Source organism: Brachyhypopomus gauderio, chromosome 13, assembly GCF_052324685.1.
Source record: "Brachyhypopomus gauderio isolate BG-103 chromosome 13, BGAUD_0.2, whole genome shotgun sequence".
Taxonomy (NCBI): domain Eukaryota; kingdom Metazoa; phylum Chordata; class Actinopteri; order Gymnotiformes; family Hypopomidae; genus Brachyhypopomus; species Brachyhypopomus gauderio.
In genome coordinates, this window is record NC_135223.1 from 12,080,061 (window position 1) to 12,104,789 (window position 24,729).

General features: G+C 41.9%; 1 protein-coding gene and 1 long non-coding RNA gene across 2 annotated transcripts; both read right to left on the minus strand.

The window, feature by feature from the left end:
- Nucleotides 1-937: 937 nt before the first annotated feature.
- On the minus strand, nucleotides 938-15,606 carry LOC143473984 (butyrophilin-like protein 1). Its single transcript, XM_076971230.1, has 7 exons — nucleotides 15,199-15,606; nucleotides 14,872-14,886; nucleotides 14,470-14,493; nucleotides 11,056-11,106; nucleotides 10,731-10,769; nucleotides 10,141-10,185; nucleotides 938-1,754 (listed from the first exon to the last, which is right to left on the minus strand). The coding sequence occupies exons 1-7, from the start codon at nucleotides 15,548-15,550 to the stop codon at nucleotides 1,750-1,752; spliced, it is 531 nt and encodes a 176-aa protein (XP_076827345.1). The 5' UTR covers nucleotides 15,551-15,606; the 3' UTR covers nucleotides 938-1,749.
- Nucleotides 15,607-16,051: 445 nt separating this feature from the next.
- Nucleotides 16,052-19,826, minus strand: LOC143474420 (uncharacterized). The gene is made up of 3 exons (XR_013120762.1): nucleotides 19,455-19,826; nucleotides 17,150-17,512; nucleotides 16,052-16,404 (listed from the first exon to the last, which is right to left on the minus strand). It is a non-coding gene; the product is annotated as an uncharacterized LOC143474420 (long non-coding RNA).
- Nucleotides 19,827-24,729: the final 4,903 nt, after the last annotated feature.

The window sequence follows — 24,729 nt, forward strand, 5'->3', positions numbered from 1 at the left end:
AGGCGCGCACTGCATAACGAAGACCTCCATGCCAGAACGCCCAGACGCACCCCCTTGCTGACTCCAAAGAACAAGAAAAGTCGACTGCAGTATGCCAGAAGTCATGTGGACAAGCCACAAAGGTTTTGGAACAGTGTACTGTGGTCAGATGAAACTAAATTAGAACTGTTTGGGACAATGGACCAGCGCTATGTTTGGAGAAGGAAGAACCAGGCTTATGAACAAAAGAACACCTTGCCTACTGTGAAGCATGGCGGGGGGTCAATTATGCTTTGGGGCTGTTTTGCTTCTAATGGTACAGGAAAGCTTCAACGTGTGCAGGGTACCATGAATTCCCTTCAGTACCAGGAGATCTTGGAGGAAAATGTGATGGAGTCAGTCACAAACCTGCGGCTTGGGAGACGTTGGACCTTCCAACAGGACAATGATCCGAAGCACACATCCAAGTCCACTAGAGCATGGTTGAACATGAAAGGCTGGAACATTCTAGAGTGGCCATCGCAATCACCAGACTTAAATCCAATTGAGAACCTCTGGTGGGACCTAAAGAAGGCAGTTGCAGTGCGCAAGCCTAAGAATGTGACTGAACTGGAGGCTTTTGCCCATGAAGAATGGGCTAAGATACCCATAGGTCGCTGCAAGACACTTGTGTCAAGCTATGCTTCACGCTTGAAAGCTGTCATAACTGGAAAAGGATGTTGTACTAAGTACTAAAAAATAATGTCACTAGGGGGTTGAATAAAACTGATAATGATGTGAGCACAGTAAAGACATTTGTGGTTATTCCATCATAAATATTATGTTATGTTTGTCTAATTTATAAGTGCCTCTGATATAATTGTAAATAAGATGACTGAAATGATCAAAATCAATGTCAAACTGGCCAAAACACTTTATTTCAGTGGGGGTTGAATAAATTTGATCACAACTGTACATAACAATCCTCTCAGTTGCTGTTTTTGCTTTGGTCCAGACACATGTGCTACCATAACTGATTTGTCCAGCCTCCCTGGGCAGGTAGAAACCTCTGGCCTGTAATGGGGATGCATGTCTGCTCATGAAATGTGCCACTGTACAGTACTCCACCAGCAGACACAGGCTGCAGAAACACACTTCAGAGAACATTTCAGCCCTGTATGCTCCCATGTACAGGCATTAAGGTTTAGTGTGTGCAGTCAAGTCCCAACAAAGCTGAGGTGGATCCTGTTTAAAATCATCCTCTGCTCAAACAGTTATTCCATCCACAATATTCCTGAGTGAGTGTTCATTTGTGTTATCTGTACCATCTACTAATGGAAATTGGGACTTGTGTATCCTTAACTCCCATGTTGCTCATTCTCTTCTTTCCTTCATCTCCTCTCAAACCATTTTTCCCTTGATCCTTTGCTCCTGCCTGGGTTTCCTTACAGACTCCACACAGTCACATGGAGGATGAGAGTCAGAATTCGTGTAAACAAGCTGGTCTCAGCCTTCATTTGAAAGTCCAGTGATCCCCAGAAATATCATGTACATCATGTATAATACAGACCATCACAGTAAAAAGTCAATCTTCATAATAACTGGTGTAGAGAGGCTCTAAGTAACAGAATGACAACAACATATGAAAGAAAAGAAAGATCAACTAAGACAATCGACAGCATCGGTGTGACTGGATCAGCAGACATACTCCTGAAACAAATCCTCCTCTCTCCTCTGGTCTTTTTCTGGTTAACATTTCTCTATTTTGGGGTGTGAGCTGTTGTCCCCTTCTCACACTGCAGGGACAGAAGAGATATTACTGGAGCTGACAGAACCAATTCAGAATAACTTAATCGTATTCAACATGACTAGATAAAACTCAGGACAGTCAAAACACAATGAAAATTGTATCTCAGAATGTTACATATAAATAACAAAATGCAACATACAAAACACTACATTACAGCATTTTAAACCCCAAGTCAGCATTAACTAAATACTATAGCATCATTCCAGTTTTCCCTAATTACCACTTCAATGATGACTGGCCCCTCCCACCTTTTCTGTTTTCCTGTCTCTGTTCAAGCTCTTTCCAGAAGAATTTTCATTAAAAAGTGACATGTCTTAAATGATTCATACCGTTCTCAATAATCAGTAGAAAAACCTTTATTGGCTATTACAGCAATAAATGCTTCCTATAATTGCTGACCAGCTTTTTGCGCGTCTCCACTGGTATTTTTGCCCATTCATCTTTAGTGATGAGCTCTGACTCTTTCAGACTGGAGGGTCTCTGTGCCATCACCCTGATATTTAGCTCCCTCCACAGATTCTCCAGGTGATTCAAGTCAGGACTCTGGCTGGGCCACTGCAAAATGTTCATGTTTTTGTCTGCTAACCATTTCTTCACCAATTTTGTTTTGGGTCATTGTCATGCTGAAATGTCCACTGGTGCTCAAGGCCAAGTTTCTCTGCAGACTGCCTGATGATGTTGAGAATCTTGATGTATTGCTCTTTTATCATGATGCTGTTTACTACCATGTTTGACAGTTTGGATGGTGTTTTTATGGTTGAAGGCTTCTCTGTTTTTATGCCAAATGAAAGATCCATTTTGTGGCCAAACAATTAAATTAATGTTACATCCCTCCATAAAATAGAAGACCAGAAGCCATCTTCTCACTCTAGATCTAGTTATTCTCACTCTATAGCCCTCACACTATGGATTCATTAGTTCTCACTCTATAACCCTCACATCATGGATTCAGTAGTTCTCACTTTAAAGCACTCACACTACAAATTCAGTAGTTCTCACTCTACAGCCCTCACACTATGGATTTAGTAGTTCTCAGTCTACAGCACTCACACTATAGATTCAGTAGTTGTCACACTACAGCGCTCACACTATGGATTCTGGTCTTCCATCATCAGTAGGAACTTTTCACAGATATACTGTAATAATAAATGTTCAGTCTAATGAAAATGTCTCTTCCACATAAATGATTCTGTGCCAGAACAAATCAGTGTTATTACACTGGGATGGTAACCATGTAAACATATGTAGCCTCGGTGGAAAATGCCAGTGGCATGGAGTTCAGTGAGTTAGTGCGTTCTGTCATTTCTGTGACATCATATCTCCAAAAGAAGTTTGTTCATTTTCCAGGTTTAAACTGTCACAGGTCACCAAGCAGGAGCTGGAGCAACATCTCAGACCAGCTAAGTGACAACCTGAAAGCAAAGCCCCTTGGATCACCAGGCTATGTACCCCGCCCACCTGAGCCCTCCACAGAGTTTGACACCTCCCTACCCAGGTGGGCAGAAGTCAAACAGGTAGTAGAACGCGCAAGATCGGCGTCAGCACCTGGGCCAAACGGGCCAAACTGTCGATCCAGAAAGGGAACAGGAATGATATAATCTTTACTGTGGCTGGTGAAAGAATCCCCTTACTGTCAGAAGCACCTGTGAGAAGCCTCGGCAGAACATACACGGCAGACCTCTGATAAGAACATGGCCTCCACAAGATCGACCAGTGCCCCCTACCAGGGAAGTTCAAGGTGTGGTGCTACCAGTTCACTCTGTACCACTGCCTAATGTGGCCCCTGAAACTGAGCGACATCACCATGACCACGGTCTTGAAGTTGGAAACAAAGGCCAACAACTTTATTCGGAAGTGGCTCGGCCTTCCACATTCCCTCTCCACCACGGCACTGTTTGGGAGAAACATCCTGCAGCTCCAACTGCAGTCCATCAGTCTAGGATACAAAAAGGAGAAGGTGAGACTCCACTTCGAACTGAAAGACTCTACAGACCCGGCAAATCGAGCTGCCAACCCTAAGATTTGCACTGGATGGAAGTGGAATGCATCCCAAGCAGGCAGTGGAATGGCTGAAGCACCAGGAGATCATTGGTGTTACACAGTTGGGCAGATCTGGTCTGGGATGGGCAGCAGCACCAAAGAGCTGGTCCAAAGCGACCAGGAAGGAGAGGAAGGATCTCATGATCTCGTGAGATGAACTACTTGGGAGGCTGTGCTAAACAGAACCATCACTTGGGCTGATTTTTTGAGAACTCCCCAGGCAAGACTGAGCTTCCAGATTAGGGCCACTGTGAAGGATTGGACGAGCACTTGCAAAAAATGCAAAGTGGATCAGGCCAAGATAGCAGAGGGAGCACAAAGTCCAAGCAAAAATTCTCTTTTTCTCTTCTTTTTATTATTTTTCTTTAGAAAGTGAATATTTGTGCAAATAATTACTCAAAAATAACAATAACAATAATCAAGCATCAACATCTCAAAAGAAACATACTATTCAAAAATCTCAACTTGCTGAGTCTCTCTCCAAGAGTCAGAAACCACTATGGCAGCAGAATTCAAAAAGAGGGGCGCTCCCTATACGAGGTCAAATGCTTTCCTCCTACATAGGACTCAGACTACACATATAAAGAAGGTGGCCAGCACCATTCCTACACAATAGGGGAACACTTAACATTCACCTGACCAAACATACATTAGACAGACTCTGATGCATCAGTAAAACATTACACACAAGTTACAACACAATTTACATGAATGAAAATCCAAATCTAACATTGCAGCCAACATTTAAGAAACGACCATTCAACCACAACCCATCTCTGTCAACCCCCTGACATTTCGGCAAGCTGAACTGGACCGTTTCCGGCCGGAACAAATAAACAGGCCTTTGTTCCTCGCCGACCCCTTTTTGCCGCCCGCAAGTCCGTCGCCCCTGAAGAACAAACAGTGGTATGAACTCTTGTTATTTTCTCTTTTTGTACTTAAAAGAAACACCAATAACTTTGTAAGCATAATAAAAGACAAGCATTGGAAACAATTTGTCTAGCGTCCTCTTTTCATTTTAAATATTTCGTTCGTTCTGCCGCAGTCCATAGCGGGACAAAAGTCTCTCGGTTGCCGATTAGCTCATAGCGTTTCTGGGCAGCACTTTCATCCAGCGCCTTTGGGGAACTGAACGCCAACGTCAGCATGTGAGCAAACGTATGAGCATGTGCGTATACGTGTGTGTGTGTGTGTGTGAAATAAAAAGGGAAAAGATGGAGGAAATGTGCAGTCCATCCACGACCGTCACAGCCACATACGACACCTTAATGAGCCCCCGGAACCTTCTCACCTGGTTTGGCACAGAAGAACGCTGCCATCTCTGTAGTTCCCCAAGTCCAACCATAACGCACATCCTCTCCGGATGCAAGACAGCGCTGTCACAGGGAAGGCACAGGTGGCGGCATGACAAGGTTCTGCGCAAGCTCACACAGATCCTGGAAGTCCACAGACAGCAGGTAAACCAGTCAGCAAGCCTACCCACATCCCCGATGTGGATCCAGTTTACCAGACCAGGGACGAGAGCACGGCGCAGCACGAGGACAGAGCGCTCACTCCTGTCGCTAGGAGGGTGAGTGGCAGTTAGCAGCCGACCTCAGCCACCAACTGAAATTTCTGGCAGATATAACTGCAACATCCTTGCGCCCAGATGTCGTGCTCTGGTCAGCACCTGCTAAAGCCATCATCATGGCAGAGCTGACAGTCCCATAGGAGGAGCACATGGAGTCCGCGTGTGAACAGAAGAAGGACAAGTACATGGAGCTGGCAGCAATGTGCTTACAAGCTGGGTGGAGACCATTCATCTTCCCAGTGGAGGTTGGATGCAGGGGCTTCACCAGGACATCCACACAGAGGCTACTGAAAACTCAGTGTGTCACAGGCTCTAACAGGAGGCGAGCTATTTGCGACCTTGCAGAGGAGGTGGAAGAAGGGAGCTTCTGGCTATGGCTCAGAAGGAAGGGTGGCACATGGGGGAAAGAAGGCTCTTGAGGGAGAGGTTCTGGTACACTGTAAAAAACAGAACTTAAAATTGCTCGCCTTACTATAATTTTTAGTTTAGCTGAGCCAAAATTAATTAATTGCACCATAAACTATAACAAAGTAATTGGATCAGCTTACTTTATTGAGTTTCGGCAAGCAGCAAGCAGCGATCTACGCTACTCTGAACTGAATGTTAACGTCCAAATGTGAGTATTTTGGTTGAAATACTACCTTTGTTGTAGTTACATGCTTAAATGTGTACAATATATTCTTTTATATACTACACAGCGTTAAACCAGCCAGTTAGCTAACCTATCTACCTAGCTAGCTACAAAACCGCTTGTTAAGCAGTAAACTTCAGCACTTTGCTAACGTTTATTTATTGAATTTACACTGACAAACGGTTATACCGATGATATATCGTTCCAACGACCGCATTCTGGTCATCAGTAGGCTAATGCATACATTAATGCTCACTTACATTAATGTACACATATCTAATGGTGATGCATTATTTTTTAACACGGTGTGCAGTTTTGGACACAGACCCTGTGTTTTTAGTAATCTGTCAGCGCTTTTTGTGCTAATCAACATATTGACAAGTCTCCCCTGCCTATGAACCCCACCACACCTTCCCACCAACATTCTTTCTCTCAAACTTGTTTTTTGGACGATTGTTGTACAGCAGTGTTTTTGCTTTTCTACAGGTAACTGATCCAGAGGTTGAGCGGACCAGAGGTGTCCAGATGGGTGTCCTCACTGTTCTCGAAGATGATGATGCACCTGCCTTGCTGCCCACAGTCACAAATATTGCCATTGTTTTAAAAAATATATAGTGCCGGGAACAGTTCTACATTAACAGAGGTTCCAGATGTTGTTTGTTTTGGGATGATTAAGTGCTATACTTCATATGGTTTGGATTGAAAGTAATATGTCCACTGATCACCCACTTAAGGTTATGGCAGGCACGAGTGGGCTTACAGAGTGCACAGAAAACTGTACCCATTTTCTGAAAACTAGCATAACTTAGAAAGTGAATCTAAATTTGGATATTATTTGTTTATGCTATACTGCAGCACTTTATTTCTTGCATTGTTACTCAATTGTTATTTTTGAATCAGCCTACTTGGTGGTCTTATTCTTGTCACATGCAATTACATGATGCAGAAAGGTACAATAAACGTGTTAATTTAACTGTTTTGTCATTTGTCTTATATGACCCAACTTCAGTTAGCTAGTCTTAGTATTGAATTTAGAGATTTATGTACATGTGAAATATACATTATCTGAACAAGATATTGTAGCGTCGGGCCAATGGGGGGTGCCAGAGGGTGATGTCATCACCCATGAGCCCTTGCGGCTCCGGCCCTGTTATGCGTATTATGTGGTGTTTACATCTATATAGTGTTTTAATGATTACTAATTGTGTTATTAGGTCACCCCGGTCCATTTTTTATGTACATGTGCATTATCCAAGTTCCCCCTCCATGTATGTGTAACGTTGCCGTCTTCATGACCTCCCCCTGTGTTTCATGTGCAAGGCCAAGCTATTTGAGGCCTCGAGTTTGATCTGATTGTGCCTGTGAGTGCCAATTTTATTGCGAGGTGAGAATAAAACCTCTGTTCTTGATAAGAATGGACTTGTCTGCGGCCTCTTTCTCCCACACCACAATATAATAGGTTTGCACAACATTTTGAGGTTAAGATAAATTATCTGAACAAGATATAATAAGTTAGCATAACTTGAATCATTTGGAATTATTTGTAGGCAATACTTAAAATCTGAAGTTTATATACCTGTGAAAAATAAATAATTGGAACAAGAAATGATAAGTTGGCTCAACTGAGTGAATTTCTTAAAAACTTAAGAGTTTGAGTTGGGATCAAAACTCAAAAATCGAGTGCAGTAAGTTCTCAACTTTTTCGTTTTTACAGTGTATGCGGTCAGTACATGATGATGGAGGTCCCTGCCATGCACAGTCCCCTGCGACTCATTCCACACACAACAATAACAATGGGGTCAGAGAGTGGGGTGAATACAGATTAGGGGTGTATTCAACTAATGATTTTCATAGTTGAATCTGATTCCTCAGCTTTTCCCTTTAGTCGACTAATAGTCGAATCGGGTTTATTTATTTATTTAGAGCACCTTAAACGGTATCCTGTTCTCATTCAGGACTTTTTTCCTCTTCAAAGTAAAAACCTAAAACACTCAGATAAATGAATAAACACGGTAGGTTGGCTTTATTCAGCTTTTATTTGTTTACTTCTTTTTTTATGAAACGTTAGAGAACATTAACCGTCAGTGCACATTGCGCATATCGAACTGTCACAGGCACTGTGCAAAATGTCAAAAATATTCTAAATAAAATATGCCTGCCTGAAAATATAAAACAAATTGCCACACAACAGCAAAAATATACAAGGAAAGGTTCAAGTAACGGGGTTTAAAAGCAAACAACAACAAAAAATGTTTATAGGCCTACTTGCCGAGACGCACCGCGACGAAACGACACGACTGAATCGACAAACGGTTTTTTTCGCCTTACGCGTTTTAAATGGTATGCCATGTTGGTTGTTGTCATGCGAAATGAAAGACGTTGATGACATAACTTGCACTTTACTTTGTTTGATTAATCTTTATCTTTTTCAAAATACTTTTGAAGTTTTTTAGTAGCCATTACAATCTCGGCAGATGCTGCGCGTATTCTGTAGCGTGTTTGATTGTGCAAAAGCAGGGTGTGATTTATTAATGTGTAGTAAGGAAGATGCCTATTGTTAATAAGCAAACATCATTTTAAAATATTTATTAACAGAAATTAGGATGATTTTATTTGACAAAAGGCTATATATAACGAAAACAAAGACATTTCATGTAACAACTAATGCTTAGCTGCATCCTTGGGCACCCCCATGCAGTTAGAATGGTACATTCGACTATGACGTTCATAGTTGACTAGGGGGTATAGTCGACTATAGTCGAATCAGCGACTATTGCAGGTCACCCCTAATACAGTTCATTCAGTAGGCTGCAGGGAGCGACAGGGAGACATCTCTGTCGGTGCTCCACCACCCAGAGATGTTCTGGGGGAGAACAGAGCGAAACATCAGTGAAGGGTGGCTCCCCAGCTGACGACCCTGCAGCCTACACAATGGCACCGTTGGAGGTGCGTCAAGCAGCAATGCCAAGCAGGTGCAACCACCGGTGCTTACATCTGAGTGGGGAGGGGAATGGTTGTGAGTGAGTGAGTGTAGAGTGGGGGGAGGGGCAGAGGAGAGAGCGCGAAGAGAGAGGATAGAGAAAGGGGAGATGGGAAGAAGAGAAAGAGAGACTGATTTGGTTTTCACCTGAATGAAGTATAGTGAATGTAGTAGTGAGGCGTGGGGACGAAATAGCCTATTGAGTGGGATTCCACGAGGAGATTTTCAGACCGAGAACCGAGGTAGGGGAGGATATTCCCGGGCCTTACGGATTCCGCCAGGTAGTTGGGCAGGCTAGTTCGGGATGCTATTCCGCCCGTGTATTGTCAGCTAATCTGTAGCAATGAGAGTCGAAGCTTAAAGCTTATTGAGTTCGAGTCACTCGGTAGGTTAGCTTAAGGCTAATGCTAGAAGTCAGACCACGTACACCTTGTAGGTTGACCAGCTCCGTTAGCCGAAGTCATTGAGACTGCGGGAGGACTTAGTGTGACTGCGCTATCCAGCTGCAGGGACAGACCAGTTTGCGACTTGGGTGACCGGAAAAACCCCAGTTTCCACTCGCTCCGGTGACTCTCAGGCTGCACTGCGAGACTGTGATTTGAGGAGGAGCGTGTGGAAACTATTTCTTTGGGGAAAAGAGAACGAGGAAAAGGGACAAAACGCTCTACATAGGTAACTTTCACTTCAGTCATTGCTCTTCGGGGGTGAAGAGGCCATTTTACCTTCCATTGGCCACCATGCTCTCCAGCACCGGCTCAGGCCTGCAACGGGGTGCGAGTGTGTGTATGTGTGTGGGCCCTTTTTTATTTCGTGTTAAGAATTTAACCGCTTGATTGAATTTATTCTGAAGAATCCCTAAAATTTTGTGTTTGTTACTGTATTATTAAATAGTGTCCATTTATTATATTAGGTCTATTGTGTTATAAGTAGCTGCTCCTGTGTTAATAGTGTTTGAATTAAGTGACTAGTGTAAACATCTCCACCTAAGTTTTAATAACAGTGAACTCAGGGCCCTGGCCACATTTATTTTAGTAAACGCCCCATACTGCTCAGTAGTATTCGGCTACGGTGCTACACATACATTTGGTCCACCCCACATGGACTTAATGTAGATCAATACATTCTGTCCAGGGAAAGTGCACTGTACTTACTATTCAGACGATCCCCATCAAAACTCCAACGTCTTTCTGGCTTTTCTGTTAAAGGTTAACAATCATACACAGTACTGTAGCAAAATGGGTTTAAGGCCAAAAATAATTAGTGTTATCCTGTATTACTGGCACAAAGGGTAAGGATATGGTCTAGAATAATAACATTTATATTAGGTTTATCAGATCAGTCTGAGAAACTATGAAATATGACAAGAAATATAAATACATGCCCTCAATTTTTCTGTAAAAAATAATTTTTTTAATGTTTTAAAATCTCACAGGTTTAACATTTACTGGTAGCCATGAATTCAATACCATATAAAAGGGACATTTTTTGAGAAAATATTTATAAAGTTAGGGTACGCCTTTATCTGATTAAGTTTACATCACAAAACTTCACAAAAGAATTTGAAGTTGTAGGACTCAGACCCAAATCTGTGATAATACATCAGCCTGGGAGAAATGTGGGAACAGAGGTGTTGGTACATATCCTCAAATACCCAACAACTTTTGCTCTGTGTATGTGTTTGTATAAGTGTGTGTGTGTGTGTGTGTGTGAAAATATATACAGAGAGAAATAATTAACTTACTGGGTTGAAGGTCATATTCTTTTCTACCATTTTTTCTCCCTGTATAGTTATGAAAAAGATTATGAAAAGGTTATGAAATGACAAGGATTTCTGTGTGAATCATAAAATCTGATCTACAGTAGAACCCTGGAACTCAAAGATAATTTGTTCCGGAAGGAGCATCGAGAAGCGATGCAGTCGAGTTCTGAATCAATTTTCCCTATAAAAAATAACAAAACGGATTAATCTGTTCTCGATCATTGAATTCCAATGCTAAGTCCGTCACACGAATGCCTTTTTCATACTTCTCCATGATCGCCTTTTTCAACTCTATTGTTGTACTTACTGTTTTCCTCTTCTGCTTTTGTATGGCGCCATACTTTTGTCTCATATTTGTCTAAAACAGTACAAAAAACACAAAAATGAACAAAAATACAGCAAAAGCTTGGAGCACAGCCTCAAAATGGTTTAAAACCCATTGAACAACAACGCCAACTAGCGGCATGTGACCGAAGCACGAACTGTATTTTGTTTACAAACGTCACTGTGTATAGTATACTGTGAAGTCGTTAGGAGAGAACTTGGGTGTGACAGACCCTTCTATTTAAGCCTGTATGTCCATCTCCACAGTGCATCTATATAGACACCACACAGACTAACACCATTCCATATAGACCATCACCATGTCTATTATAAAGACTAATGCCATGCTCACTATACAGAATTTCCCCTCATATTCCAGTACAATATTGGCCAAAGAGAAATGCACAAATTTTGTTTTTCATAAAGTTTGCTGCCTCTGTTTTTATGGTGACAATTTATATTGTCACCTGAACTGTTTTTTTACTTTTCCAGCGCCTTCAACACCATTCAGCCCCTCCAACTAAGAGACAAGCTGGTAAGGATGAAGGTGGATCTGCACCAAGTCTCCTGGATCACTGACTACCTCACTGGTAGACCTCAGTACGTCAGGCTGAAGGACTGTACATCAGAGACTGTGGTCAGCAGCACAGGAGCTCCACAGGGGACTGTACTCTCTCCATTCCTCTTCACAATCTACACCTCAGACTTCCAGTACAACTCTGAGACGTGCCACATGCAGAAGTTTTCGGACGATACTGCCATTGTGGCCTGTGTACGAGGAGGAGTACAGACATCTTGTGGGTGACTTTGCTGCATGGTGCAACAGGAACAACCTGCTGCTAAACACCTCCAAGACCAAGGAGATGGTGGTGGACTTCCGCAGGACTAGACCACCCACACAGCCTGTCTCTATTGAGGGGGTTGATGTGGAAACTGTTAAGACCTACAGGTATCTCGGACTACACCTGGATGATAGGCTGGACTGGTCAACCAACACGGACTTCCTGTACAGAAAGGGGCAGAGCTGGCTCTACTTTCTGAGGAGGCTGGGGTCCTTCAACATCTGGACTCCGTGGTTACGGTGGCAGAGAGGAGAACACTGCACAAACTGCTCTCCATCATGGAAGATGATGGTCACCCACTGCACACCATCATTATGAACCAAAGGAGCAAGTTCAGGGGCAGGTTCCTGTCACAGAGCAGCTCTACAGACATACTCAGGAAATCCTTTGTCCCGAGAGCCATTAGACTCTTCAACTCCTCCCAGTGGAGTCGGAAGAGGGAGGGGGCCAGATGAGGAACGAGTCTCTTCTGTCGCACAACAGTTTATTTATTTATTTATTTGCTACCTGCACTACTACCTTACAGTTCATCTGCCCTTCTGGACACTGGTCATTTGACCGTATGTCCTGAACATTTTTTACTGTATGTTCATACATTCCGTACATTGTCAGTACATCCACACTCCTGGTCACTTTGACACTTTTACAGTACATCCCATACATTTGCACTACTGGACATTGCACATACTAGTTCCAGTTTTACCAAATTTCTCTTGTACTGCACTACCTCCTTTCTCTGGTCGGGATACTTGCACACTTGTATAGTTTTTGTATTGTTTGTGAATGTCATAATAAGTTATTGTTAAATTGTTTGTGCATGTCCATTACTGTTATTTGTTATTGTGTAACTGCTACTGGCTGCTAAATTTCCTTCGGGATCAATAAAGTATCTACCTACCTACCTACCTACCTATTAACTTTTATGAAGAGTGATTAGATGAATTGCAATTAACTGCAAAGTCATTCTCCATCATGAAAATTATTGCATTCCAGCCATTACATTACAGCCCTAAAAAAATGACCTGCTAACATCATTTCAGTGATGATCTCGTTATCTCAGGAGAAAAGGTTATTGAGGACAAGACAGCTGATATTCTGTCATGTTGATTAGAAGAGCAAATTGGTTAATTTAAAAGTGTAGTGGTTCTTTTACATTTTCTTCTGTTAATTATGTTTTTAATTGCAAATCAACCATTTATCAAATCATCAAGAACTTCAAGGAGAGTAGTTCAATTGTAGTGAAGAAGGCTTCAGGGCGCCAAAGAAAATCAAGCAAGCGTCAGGACCATCTTCTAAAGAGGATGGTGATTTATTGTGCGACGTGAAAAAAACAAACAAAACATGAAATTATACGGAAATATAAATATATACACTATTCCCAGTTGGTGGCTCCAGCTACAACCAAACCAGTAAATGAAGTCAGCCGCGAGGCTATAACTTATACTACAAAGGCTGCTAGTAGTTATCTACATACCACAAGAGATTCTCTGAATCAAATCTCCCGCGACACTTGTAGTCTAGGCTCCGCCCCGGGCCAAACCATTGCATCACCCTAGGGGTGTACACCCTCCCCCCAGCAATACTTTAATTAATCCATTCTTTTCTTACAGGACCTGTAACAAATACAAAGCATGGACCCCCCTTCCCTCTCAAACCAGTGGATCCTCCTGGCCCAGAGAAAAGGGACCCCTGCTCCAACCGGCACTCTTTTCATAGCTGTCGACCCTACAAGATCTCCGGTCAGTATTCTCCTCTGTATCTCTCAGATTGTGCATTAGGATCTCTATAGTCCCTTAGGACCACCTTAAAGTGGGTGATGGGGTATGCTGGTCACCACATCACAGTGCAACATATAACTTTAATGAACACTTAACACGAAGCTCAGTGCGGCAGCGCAAGCACTTCCAGCAGACACTTACTCAGGCATGAACTTTAGACAAAGACGAGCACGAGACATTGTGCGAACGCACATTAAATAGGTGCTGAACACATTCCCCAGTGATCACGAGACAAGGCACAGGTGAGACTAACGAACACGCTCACAAATAACCTACACCCACAGAACTACAAACATGGACATAACTGCACGCAGACGACATAACACGCCCACAAGGAGGAGTCCGGAGCTGTCACCGTGACAGCAGGAAGTATAGAGATTTGACTGGGGAGGACTGTGGTAAAGTTATTTTCTCTGACAAAGCTCCCTTCAGACAGGGACATCTGAAAAAATGACTGTCCAGATTATGCAAATTACAACTAGTCGACTAATCTTTTGAACAACTAGTGGACTAGTAAAAAAATACTAGTTGTGCAACCCTTACTATACAGACGATCATCACACCTACTATACAGACCAGCAACACATACACTCTACAAACTAAACACCACTCTCATGCTACAGACTAACACTCATGTGTTTTTTGATATATCTATCTATATAGTGATGTAAAAAATGTTTGTGAACATTTTAGAATGAACAGAATTTCTGCATGTTTCATAAAATATGATCTAATCTAAATCATGATAAAGACTGCAGAATAAAAAACAATACTTACATCTAGGTTGAACATGAGGGACTTCTGTGGTGAAAAAAGATGAGAGTTAATAAGTTAATGACTCATTAGTTTTATTTCAACATTGCATGCAGTATGCAACAATCACACCAAAATAATCAAAATCAGCCAGAATCTAAAAAGGATATCACAGTGATACTGGAAATGTCATAGTGAACTGAATTCTTTCCTAATAGACCCAGTGTTAAGATCATAACCCAAACTTGAAACAATAATAAACTGTAGATTAGGTTGATTTTGATCAGTAAGTATGAATATATTTGTTTCATAAAGACTAACACCAAACTACACTAAACAATCACCACACCACACTATAAAGACTAACACCACACCTACTATGTCATTCTTGAAAAGTTATGGAAGGTTTATAAATGAAATACTCACCATAATAGTGAATCACTATAATAGTTTGCAGTGGTTAGAAAAATTGGATACAAAAGTTAATTACATTCTTCATGATCAAATAAATTTTACTACACACAGCATCTCACCTCAGCCACCTGTTTTTGTATATGTAAAGATACTGTGTTCCCATAAACTATCTGATCTGCATTCTTGTAAAAACATCTTAATACCTATATTACACTAGTGTTTGTGTGTGTGTGTGTGTGTGTGTTAACTGCACAGATGAGTAAAAGCAGAGGACAAATTTTGATTGAGGTGAAAATCACAACTGACAAATATGACACATTTACATTTTCAGCAGTCTACCTGATATCTGCAGATGAACTCCACTGTTCGTCAGCTTGAGTTTTCCACAAGTAACTTCACACCTGTAGTCTCCTCCATCAGACTCCTGAACCTCTCTCAGAGTAAGAGACACGTTTCCTCTCTGCAGCTCGTGGGTGATCAGACTCACTCTGCCCTCGTAGCCCCTCCCCTCAGTCACCTGACCATTCAGGTACAGGAAAACACAGTCTGTCCCCTTAAACCACCTGATCTCCATAGACACAGCACTGGTTTCAGGATTGAGGAGACCAGGCAGAATGAGGTCATCACCAGCACAGGCATGTACTGTAGCAGGTCTGGGATCAGCCCTTTCAGTCATATGTCCAAACCTCATGAAGTAGGGGGTAAATCCATACACAGACCCAACATCTTTAAAGTAGGAAACCAGTTTCAGCTCTGACAAGAAAAAGGGAGAGATGTTTAGAATATTGTGTGTTCTATTACAGATAGATTTCAAGTGCATTTATCAGATTATAGAGATAACACATTACCACATTATTTTATAGAATCCTGTGTTTGTAATTACAGTATTTATTTTAGGAATAAAATAAAGCACGTGAAACTGATATGGACTGGTAAGAATTTTCACTTTAAGTGTACATTGAAAAGAGGAATCAAATATTTAAAGGAATTTGGGATTCACTGTCTGTGACCCTCAGAACACTGTGACATTTTGTTTATTCTATTATCTCTGTGTCTGCTACTCAGTTACAACTTCTGTTGCTTTTATTCCAACCCTGATGGCTATGATCCAAGTCTAGAGATTATTTCAAATCCTAACAATATATTCGGTACCTGAAACAAACAGGTAAAACCTATTTTCCATAGTGTTTCCTCCATGAGTAATTTTACACTTGTAGTGTCCTCCATCAGACTCCTGAACATCTCTCAGAGCCAGAGACACGTTTCCTCTCTGCAGCTCGTGGGTGATCAGACTCACTCTGCCCTCGTAGCCCCTCCCCTCAGTCACCTGACCATTCAGGTACAGGTAAACACAGTCTGTCCCCTTAAACCACCTGATCTTCATAGAAACAGCACTGGTTTCAGGAGACAAGTAGCACTGCAGGGTGGCATCATCCCCACAGAAGACCAGACATGACTTCTGGAAACTCCTCATACTGCTCCTGCAGCTCTCTGGTGGAGACCCAGCATGTTTTACATCTTTCCATGTGGAGACCAATTTAAACTCTGAGAGAAGCACAGACATAAGTGTAATTCATCGTAGTTCCTTAATACTATTAAACATTAGGCAACTAAGATGCTGTTTGAATACTCCTTTTCAGGAGTGGGCAGTTTGGGTGTCAGTGCACACACTGTACTTCAGTGGGGAACCGTCAGGGCCCTCTACGCCCTCTCAGAGGGCCTAAAATATTCTTAAAAGCTATATATATATATATATATATATATATATATATATATATATATATATATATATATATATATATAATTTATTCAATTTCTTAATCTACTTACAGTTTGACAATCGACATCTAAGCAATTACAGAAAAATAAGCAAATAAATTATTCAACCGTGTCTATTCAATCTGTGTTGGAAGGTGAGGGGTTAAGTGGAAGCCTGTGAGCCTGCGTCTCCCCTATCAGCACTGTGATGCCCGCTGTTCGTTTACAGAGGGCCTGGCAGTTATAATTCAGCGAGCCCAGGTTTAATGGTCATGGTTCGCTACTACTGTACTTAGTATCTTAAGTTCCAGTAAGAAAGAGGTGAAGTGACTCAATCACACACAAATCCTGCTGCTACATATTGGCATCATTATTTTTTTTTATCACCTGAGGGCCACTTCCTATATTCAAAAACTACTCAAACAAATACATTTTAAACTCGTACTTGTCTACACATGAATTACCTTTATTATGCATCACACAGATATAACAAAACTACCACTTGTACCACACATCAGATATCAACACTCACCTGATACATGCAGATGAATAACTGAGGTTTCCTTTTTTTCCTCTGTAAGAATTTCACACTTGTATTGTCCAGAATCTGTGACTTTAACATCTCTCAGTATCAGACTCATATTTCTATTGTAACACGTCCATGTGCGTTCACCGAGTTCCACTCTACCTTCATAGCCCCGCCCCACAGTCACCTGACACAGGTAAACACAGTCTGTCTCCTTCCACCACCTGATCTCCCTGGCAACTGCCCTGATTTCAGGTGGGAGGTGATAGGGCAAGGCAGCATTGTCCCCAGTTGAGACCCGGACTGTGTGAAACTCAGGATGAGCACAGCAGGAGGGCGCCATGGAGCTGGACTCTGTGCCAAGAATCTCTGTTATGGAAACACAAGGTATGGTTAACATGTATACCAGAACTTACACAACCACAAAAACCCAAAAGACACTTCATGAGGGAGAAGAGGAAAGTCAGAATGATTCAACACTGGGATGACAAATATGTTCTGGAACACATGCTTGTTTTCACCTTCTTACTTTCTCAAGAAAATTATACAAATAATTTAAAAATATTTAAAAGAAAAGCTAAGCAGAAGAACAGCTCACAATTGCAGATTTTGCTGCCATGCCGAAAAGCTTATCAATTACTTTAACAGATTTTTGATTGATGAGGATTAGAATAAATGTAACTGGTGCAGCTCCAGGGTTGTTGATATTTGTTCATCCATTCATCCTCTTATTTGGGTCTGGGTCAAGGGGGCAGTAGCCAAACCAAATAGTCCCAGGCTTCCCTTTCCCCAGTCACCTCTTCCAGCTATTCTGGGGAAATACCAAAGTGCTCCCAGGACTGCCAAGAGATATAATCTATCCTGTGTGTCCTGTGTCTTCCCTTAGGTCTCCTCCCAGTTGCACATGGCAACACCTCATCAAGGAGGCACCCAGGGGCATCTGGACCAGATACCTGAACCACCTCAACTGACTCCCCTCTACATGGAGGAGCAGTGGCCACATACTGATGTTGGACGAGAAGGCCTGGCTCTCAGTCTCCACTAATTTATCCCAAAGGTGTTCTATAGGGTTGAGGTTAGGACTGTGCAGGCCAGTGAAGTTCATCCACATCAAATTCTCCCATCCATGTCTTTATGGACCTTGCTTTGTGTCATGTTGGAAGAGGAAGGGGCCAGCTCCAAAGTGTTCCCACAACTTTGGGAGCATAGAATTGTCTAAAATGTCTTGAAGCATTCAGAGTTCCTTTCACTAGATCTAAGGGGCCAAGCCCAGCTCATGAAAAACAACCTCACACCATAACCCCCCCTTAAACTTTACACTTGGCACAATGCGGTTAGAAAAGTACCGTTCTTCTGGCAACCCCAAACCCAGACTCGTCCATCAGATTGCCAGATGGAGAAGTGCAAATCATCACTCCAGAGAATGCACCTCCACTGCTCTAGAGTCCAGTGGCGTTGTGCTTTACACCACTGCATACAACGCTTTGCATTGCACTTGGTATAGTATGGCTTGGATGCAGCTGCTCGATCATGGAAACCCATTCCATGAAGATCTCTGTGCACTGCTAATCTGAAGGCCACATGAAGTTTGGATGTCTGTAGTGATTGTCTCTGCAGAAAATTGGTGACCTCTTCACACTATGCGCTTCAGCATCCACTGACCATACTCCATCAGTTTACGTGGCCGAGTACAGCTGACAGTTGACTGTGGAATATTTAGGAGTGAGAAAATTTCACGACTGGATTTGTTACACAGGTGGCATCCTATCACAGTTCCACACTGGAATTCACTGAGCTTCTGAGAGCGACCCATTCTTTCACAAATGTTTGTAAAATCAGTCTACATGTGGCCATGGAAGTGATTCTGATAATTTGGATAAATGAGAGATACGGCAATATAGTGTATGTATAATTTGTCAGTGTTCCTTAATAGTATTAAATAATAAGTAACTAAGATGCTGTTGAATGCTCCCTTTCAGAAGGGGCGGTTTTGGGAATACTCCTGTTCAGAATATTCAGAACACACTGTGCTCCTCCCTGGTGAGGCTTCTTAAGTTCCAGTAAAACAGAGGTGAAGTGACTGTCACACATTAACCCTGCTGCCACATATTACCATGATTATTATTTTAATCACCTGAGGACCACTTTCTATATTCTAAAATAACTAAAATCTAATGAACTTTAAACTGGTATAGCTTACACATACATTTACTACATTTTAAATAGGCACTGTTTACACATATTTCCTGCATCATACACAGATAATATATCTGCTTAACATTTGTACCATACGGCATATACAAACACTCACCTGATACATGCTTATGAAATATTGAGATTTCCTGTTTTTTCTCTGTCAGAATTTCACACTTGTATTGTCCAGAATCTGTGACTTTAACATCTTTCAGTATCAGAGACAAATCTTCATGGTAACGTATCCATGTGCGTTCACCGAGTTCCACTCTGCCTTCATAGCCCCGCCCCACAGTCACCTGACACAGGTAAACACAGTCTGTCTCCTTCCACCACCCAATCTCCCTGGCAGCTGCCCTGATTTCAGGTGGGAGGTGGCAGGACAAGGTGACATTGTCCCCAGCTAAGACACGGACTGTATGAAACTCACAATGAGCAGTTTCAGTTGAACCAGATGTGTGACTGATAGATTTAGATCTACACTTAGAGGGCGCCATAGGGCTGGACTCTGCCAAAAATCTCTGTTATGGAAACAAAAGGGATGGTTTACAGGTTAACATGTATACCAGAACATACACAACCACAAATACCCAAAAGACACTTGATGAGCGAGAAGTTGAAAGTCAGAATATTTAAACTCTGGGATGACAAACATGTTCTGGAACACATGCTTGTTCCCACCTTCTTACTCTCTCAAGAAAATTACACAAAATATTTAAAAATAATTAAAGGAAAAACTAAGTAGGAGAACAGCTCAGAGTTGATGAAATTGCTTCCATGCCAAAATGTTTAGGAATTACTTTTTAACAGATTTTTGATTAACAAGAATTACAATAAATGTAACTTGTACAGTTCCAGGATTGTTGGGATTTGTTTTTGTTTGTTCATTTGTCCATCCATCCATCCAACCATCTATTCTCTTATCTGGGTCCTGGTCATGAGGGCAGTAGTCTAAGCAAAGGGGCCCGGGTTTTCCTGCCCATCACCTCTTCCAGCTATTCTGGTGGGGAACACAGAAAAGTTCCCAGGACAGCTGAGAGATATAATCTCTCCAGTGTGTCCTGTGTCTTCCCTGAGATCTCCTTCTAGTTGGACATGTCCAGAACACCTCGCCAGGGAGGAAACCAGGGAGCATCTGGACCAGATGCTGAAACCACCTCAACTGGCTCCTGTCTACATGGAGAAGCAGCAGCTCTCCTAGATGACTGAGTTCCTCTCCCGATCTCTAAGGGAGAGCCCAGACACCCTGCAAAGGAAACTAATTTCAGCTGCTTGTATATGTGATCTCATTCTTTCGGTCACAAGCTAGAGCTCAAAATTCTATAATATATAATAGATATATTTTATATATATTTTATATTATATATAATATATATATTTTATATATTCTATAAAGCACTGCATGGGCTTGCTCCTGAATACCTCCAGGAACATATTTCCTATTATGAACCCCCACGTCCACTAAGATCACAGGGTGCTGGTCTTTTATTAGTTGCACAAATTAATAAGGTAACAGCAGGGGGGGGAAGAGCCTTTTCTTATAAGGCCCCCCAGCTTTGAAACGACCTTCCAAAATGCGTACGGGACTCTGACACAGTCACAATCTTTAAGTCTAGGTTGAAAACCCACCTATTTGGTTTAGCGTTTGATAATTAATACCCCCCCTTAGATAAAGGTACAGATCCAGGGGTTCTTAGACGAAGGGTTTTATGGTAGACTGGGGCGCTGGTGCTGTCATCTTGTCACTGCTTGTGGTCACTCAAGTTTGTTGACAGTGCAGTGGATGGATGCCATTGTCTCAGAATGCCCCAAAGCCTGTGTTACCTTCTGGTTCTGCCTTTTTAGCTAGGCTGTAATAGTTTAACTTTATGCCGGAGTTGCTGCCACACTCCAGAAATGTGTTTAATTTCATCTGTCCTGTACATGTCCTCATACAGAGCTAATTTTCCCTGTTTTATTTTCTCCACATGGCTGCCCACCTGTTCGAGGAAAAATGATGAGGAGACAAGCGATCCATCCAGTGCCAGCCACTTACTGCCTGACCGGATAAGCCTACACCATGATGGACATTACATCTTTTCCTTTTCTTTATTTCTTTCTGTATAAATTGTTGTTGTTGTTGTCATGGTGACCGGTGTCGGCCAGAGGAGGATGGGTTCCCCCCCTGAGTCTTGGTTCCTCTCAAGGTGCAAAAAAACTAGGGAGTTTTTCCTTGCCACTGTTGCCCTTGGCTTGCTCACTGGGGGCTAGGACTCGGCACTTGTAAAGCTGCTTTGTGACAACAACTGTTGTAAAAAGCGCTATATAAATAAAATTTTATTGATTTATTAATCTACTGACGCAGGGAAGCAACCCTCTTATCTACCGGGAAACACTCCACCACACAGTCAGAGAGCTATATCTAGTTGCTACCTCTCAGCGTCACGCACCAGCTAAGGCTCCACTCCAACCAGAGAGGTCACGTTCCATGTCCTAAGAGCAAGTTTCCATAACCAATGATCAGAACGCCAAGGCCCCCGCCATTAGCCACTACCCGATCCACACTGCACTATCCCTCAATTGCCCCTCGGGGATGAATAAAGTTTTCTGAATCTGAATCTGAATCTATTGCCTCTCCCACGTGGTGGTCCTATTTATGTTGCACCAATATTATCCACCAGAGGACAGAGTGGAGCCTGCAAGTTTTAGTCAGAGGTTCTAACATATTTGGTCCCAATGAAAGAAGATGGAACTACCTAGGCCAGGGGTACTCAACTGGCGGACCGCGGTCCGGATCCGGACCCGAACGCAGTCCTGTCCGGACCCAATCTCATTCCTGATTAACTGGATACGGACCAAAACAAAAACGTAGCATATATTTCAGGGCTATTGAAAAAACACTCCGTCACAAGTGTTACGTTTGCCACCCCCGCTCAACAACTTACGTTCGCCGCCACCCCCCCCACCCCCCCCCCCCCCCGGGCTACAAGCCTGGTTGACGCTCCGCGAGCGGTGCGAGGGTCCGCGCGGCGAAAATTACGTAATCGCTGAAGCTCCGCGTGCGCCGCGCTTCAGCGCAATGAACAAAGTCACGTTTTCAGGGTTCATACACCTTTATAAGGTGGAGTTCAAGCACTTGTACGTCACTTTCAAGGTCCATTTCAATATTTCCCAGCATGTTAAACATAATTAAGTTAAATATTTATACATATACTCGAAATAATTCGCTTTTTATCACATTATTTAATGGTTGTTTATTTTCAAAACGCCCAATCTTCACGTCTTCACGTTCTCATGTTTCGTCCTGGAATTACAAGAGTCTCATATTTGTTAACCTAATACAAGAGAACTATTCAGTCAGACAGATATTTGTTGTGAAACCAAGTAGTTACAATTTAGTACTTTAACCTAAATTCCATCACTTTTCAAACCTGAAACACATAGCAACATTAAAATTGGTCAGGTAAATGTTCATTCCCCTGTTTTGAGGGGTGTTTCTACCACATATTGTTTCGGACAAAACACCACAACCCCCCCCCCCGGACCTCAGGTCACAGGTATCTGCCAAAATTGGACCGCGGACAAATTTAGTTGAGTACGCCTGACCTAGGCCACTTATTACTGAGGCCACATGGAACCTTGTTCAGAAGGTGGTGTCTTGTTAAGAAGTGCTGTAAAAATTATGTAAGAGGAAAAGACACCCTGGGTGAGGCAGGTCTGTATAGAATTCCAGTTGGAAGACCCTGGATAGGAATGAGAACTATTGATAGGAATTTCTTTTTCTTGTTTAGTTTTTTAGTACTTACCTGATGTTTTTCTGACATAAAGATGAATTGAGTCTTCAGCGTGTTAAGTTCAAACCAAAATGCTAAACAAGAATAATTTCCAGGTAAATGTTAGAAATGCCAGAGAGAGTGAGATCTTCCTCTTACCTGTTCCTCCATCCTCTCTGCTGTGTCCTCACATCCACAGACAGCTGAGCACAGTGCCCTAGACAGCAAGAAGGGATTTACACTGATACAAATCAGTGGAAGAGAGTCCAAGGAAACAGAAAGGACGGCTTGTTTGTGACGGAGCTGGTGCATTTGGGGCACATACACTTTATCCAACCGGAGTCTGCAGGGTAAAAGTTGTCTGACAACAAAGCTAAGAGCACTAAAAAGTATGTTGATAAAAATCTGAAAATCATGGAGGACATTACTGCTGCATGAAATATTATTTGTCTCTTATGGGCCAGGATACTTGAATTTTGTTACAATTTCTCACTTACCTGCTAATAATCTTATAGGCCTACACATCTTCTGTGCACAATGTTGATATTTAACAAAATTGTTCATAATAACTTTTTGAGCAAGCTATAGTGTCCATGTAGGCTAGACGTTTATTCCTCACATTCAAGTTTATCTTTCCACTAAATAGTTTTTGGAGTATTTGGAAAACTGTATATAATTTATTGTTGTGCAGTAAATCATGTTTTATGCATATTTGTGACAAGTCCTCTCTTGACATATTTTGCTTTATTTTGTTTTGTTAAAGGTTGCTTCTTGAGACTCAAAACTGGACGAGTTCGAGCTACGGACCAGAACAGGAAAATTTGCACATTATGTAACTGAAAAAATCCACGACACCAACAAGAAAAAAAAATCAATAAGTACATTGTTATTTAATGAACTTAATTATGACTTTATTTGTTTAAATTCTAGTTCGTGAAAATAACATTTTATTATGGCAGCTATTACAATAATATCTTAGTAAATTAAGAAAAAATTTTTTTTTGAGATGTCCAACCCTATTTTTTTGCCTATTGTTCAAGATTTGATAAGAAGGTATTTGGTCTATTAACAGTAAAGCCAGGGCATAGGGGTTAGGTTTTCACATGTTTAAACCTTCCCTGCTTATTTTAGTGTTTCCCTCCTCCGGAAATTTTTATTTAATTGTGAGCTTACTAACAAGGCCTTGATGATGGTATAAGCATGTAGGAAAACATCAACACCAGCTACTAGGTCCCAAGACACAGCTTAAGCTGGTCAAGATGGTCATCCAGTTTGACCAGCTTAAGATGGTATGAGCTGGTTTTGCCAGCAGGGACATCTCTCTCATACTGCACACAGACACACACAGACCCGAGGAGGTGTTGTCATACACACAGTACACACCTTCATGCACATCACACTATACACACTACACACCTTCATTCACACCGCATACATGACCATACACAGCTTCACACACACTAAACTCTACACACATTACACTCCAGGGCACACATTTTCAAGCCATATATAGTATTTCATTCAGGAAATGCAAATCTAGTTATTTTTGTCTTCCAAACTGAAAAATGAGAGATTGGACATAAAACCTATTTATTAAATTTTCATTTGGTAGAATAAATGAAAAATTGGCCTTCATTCGTT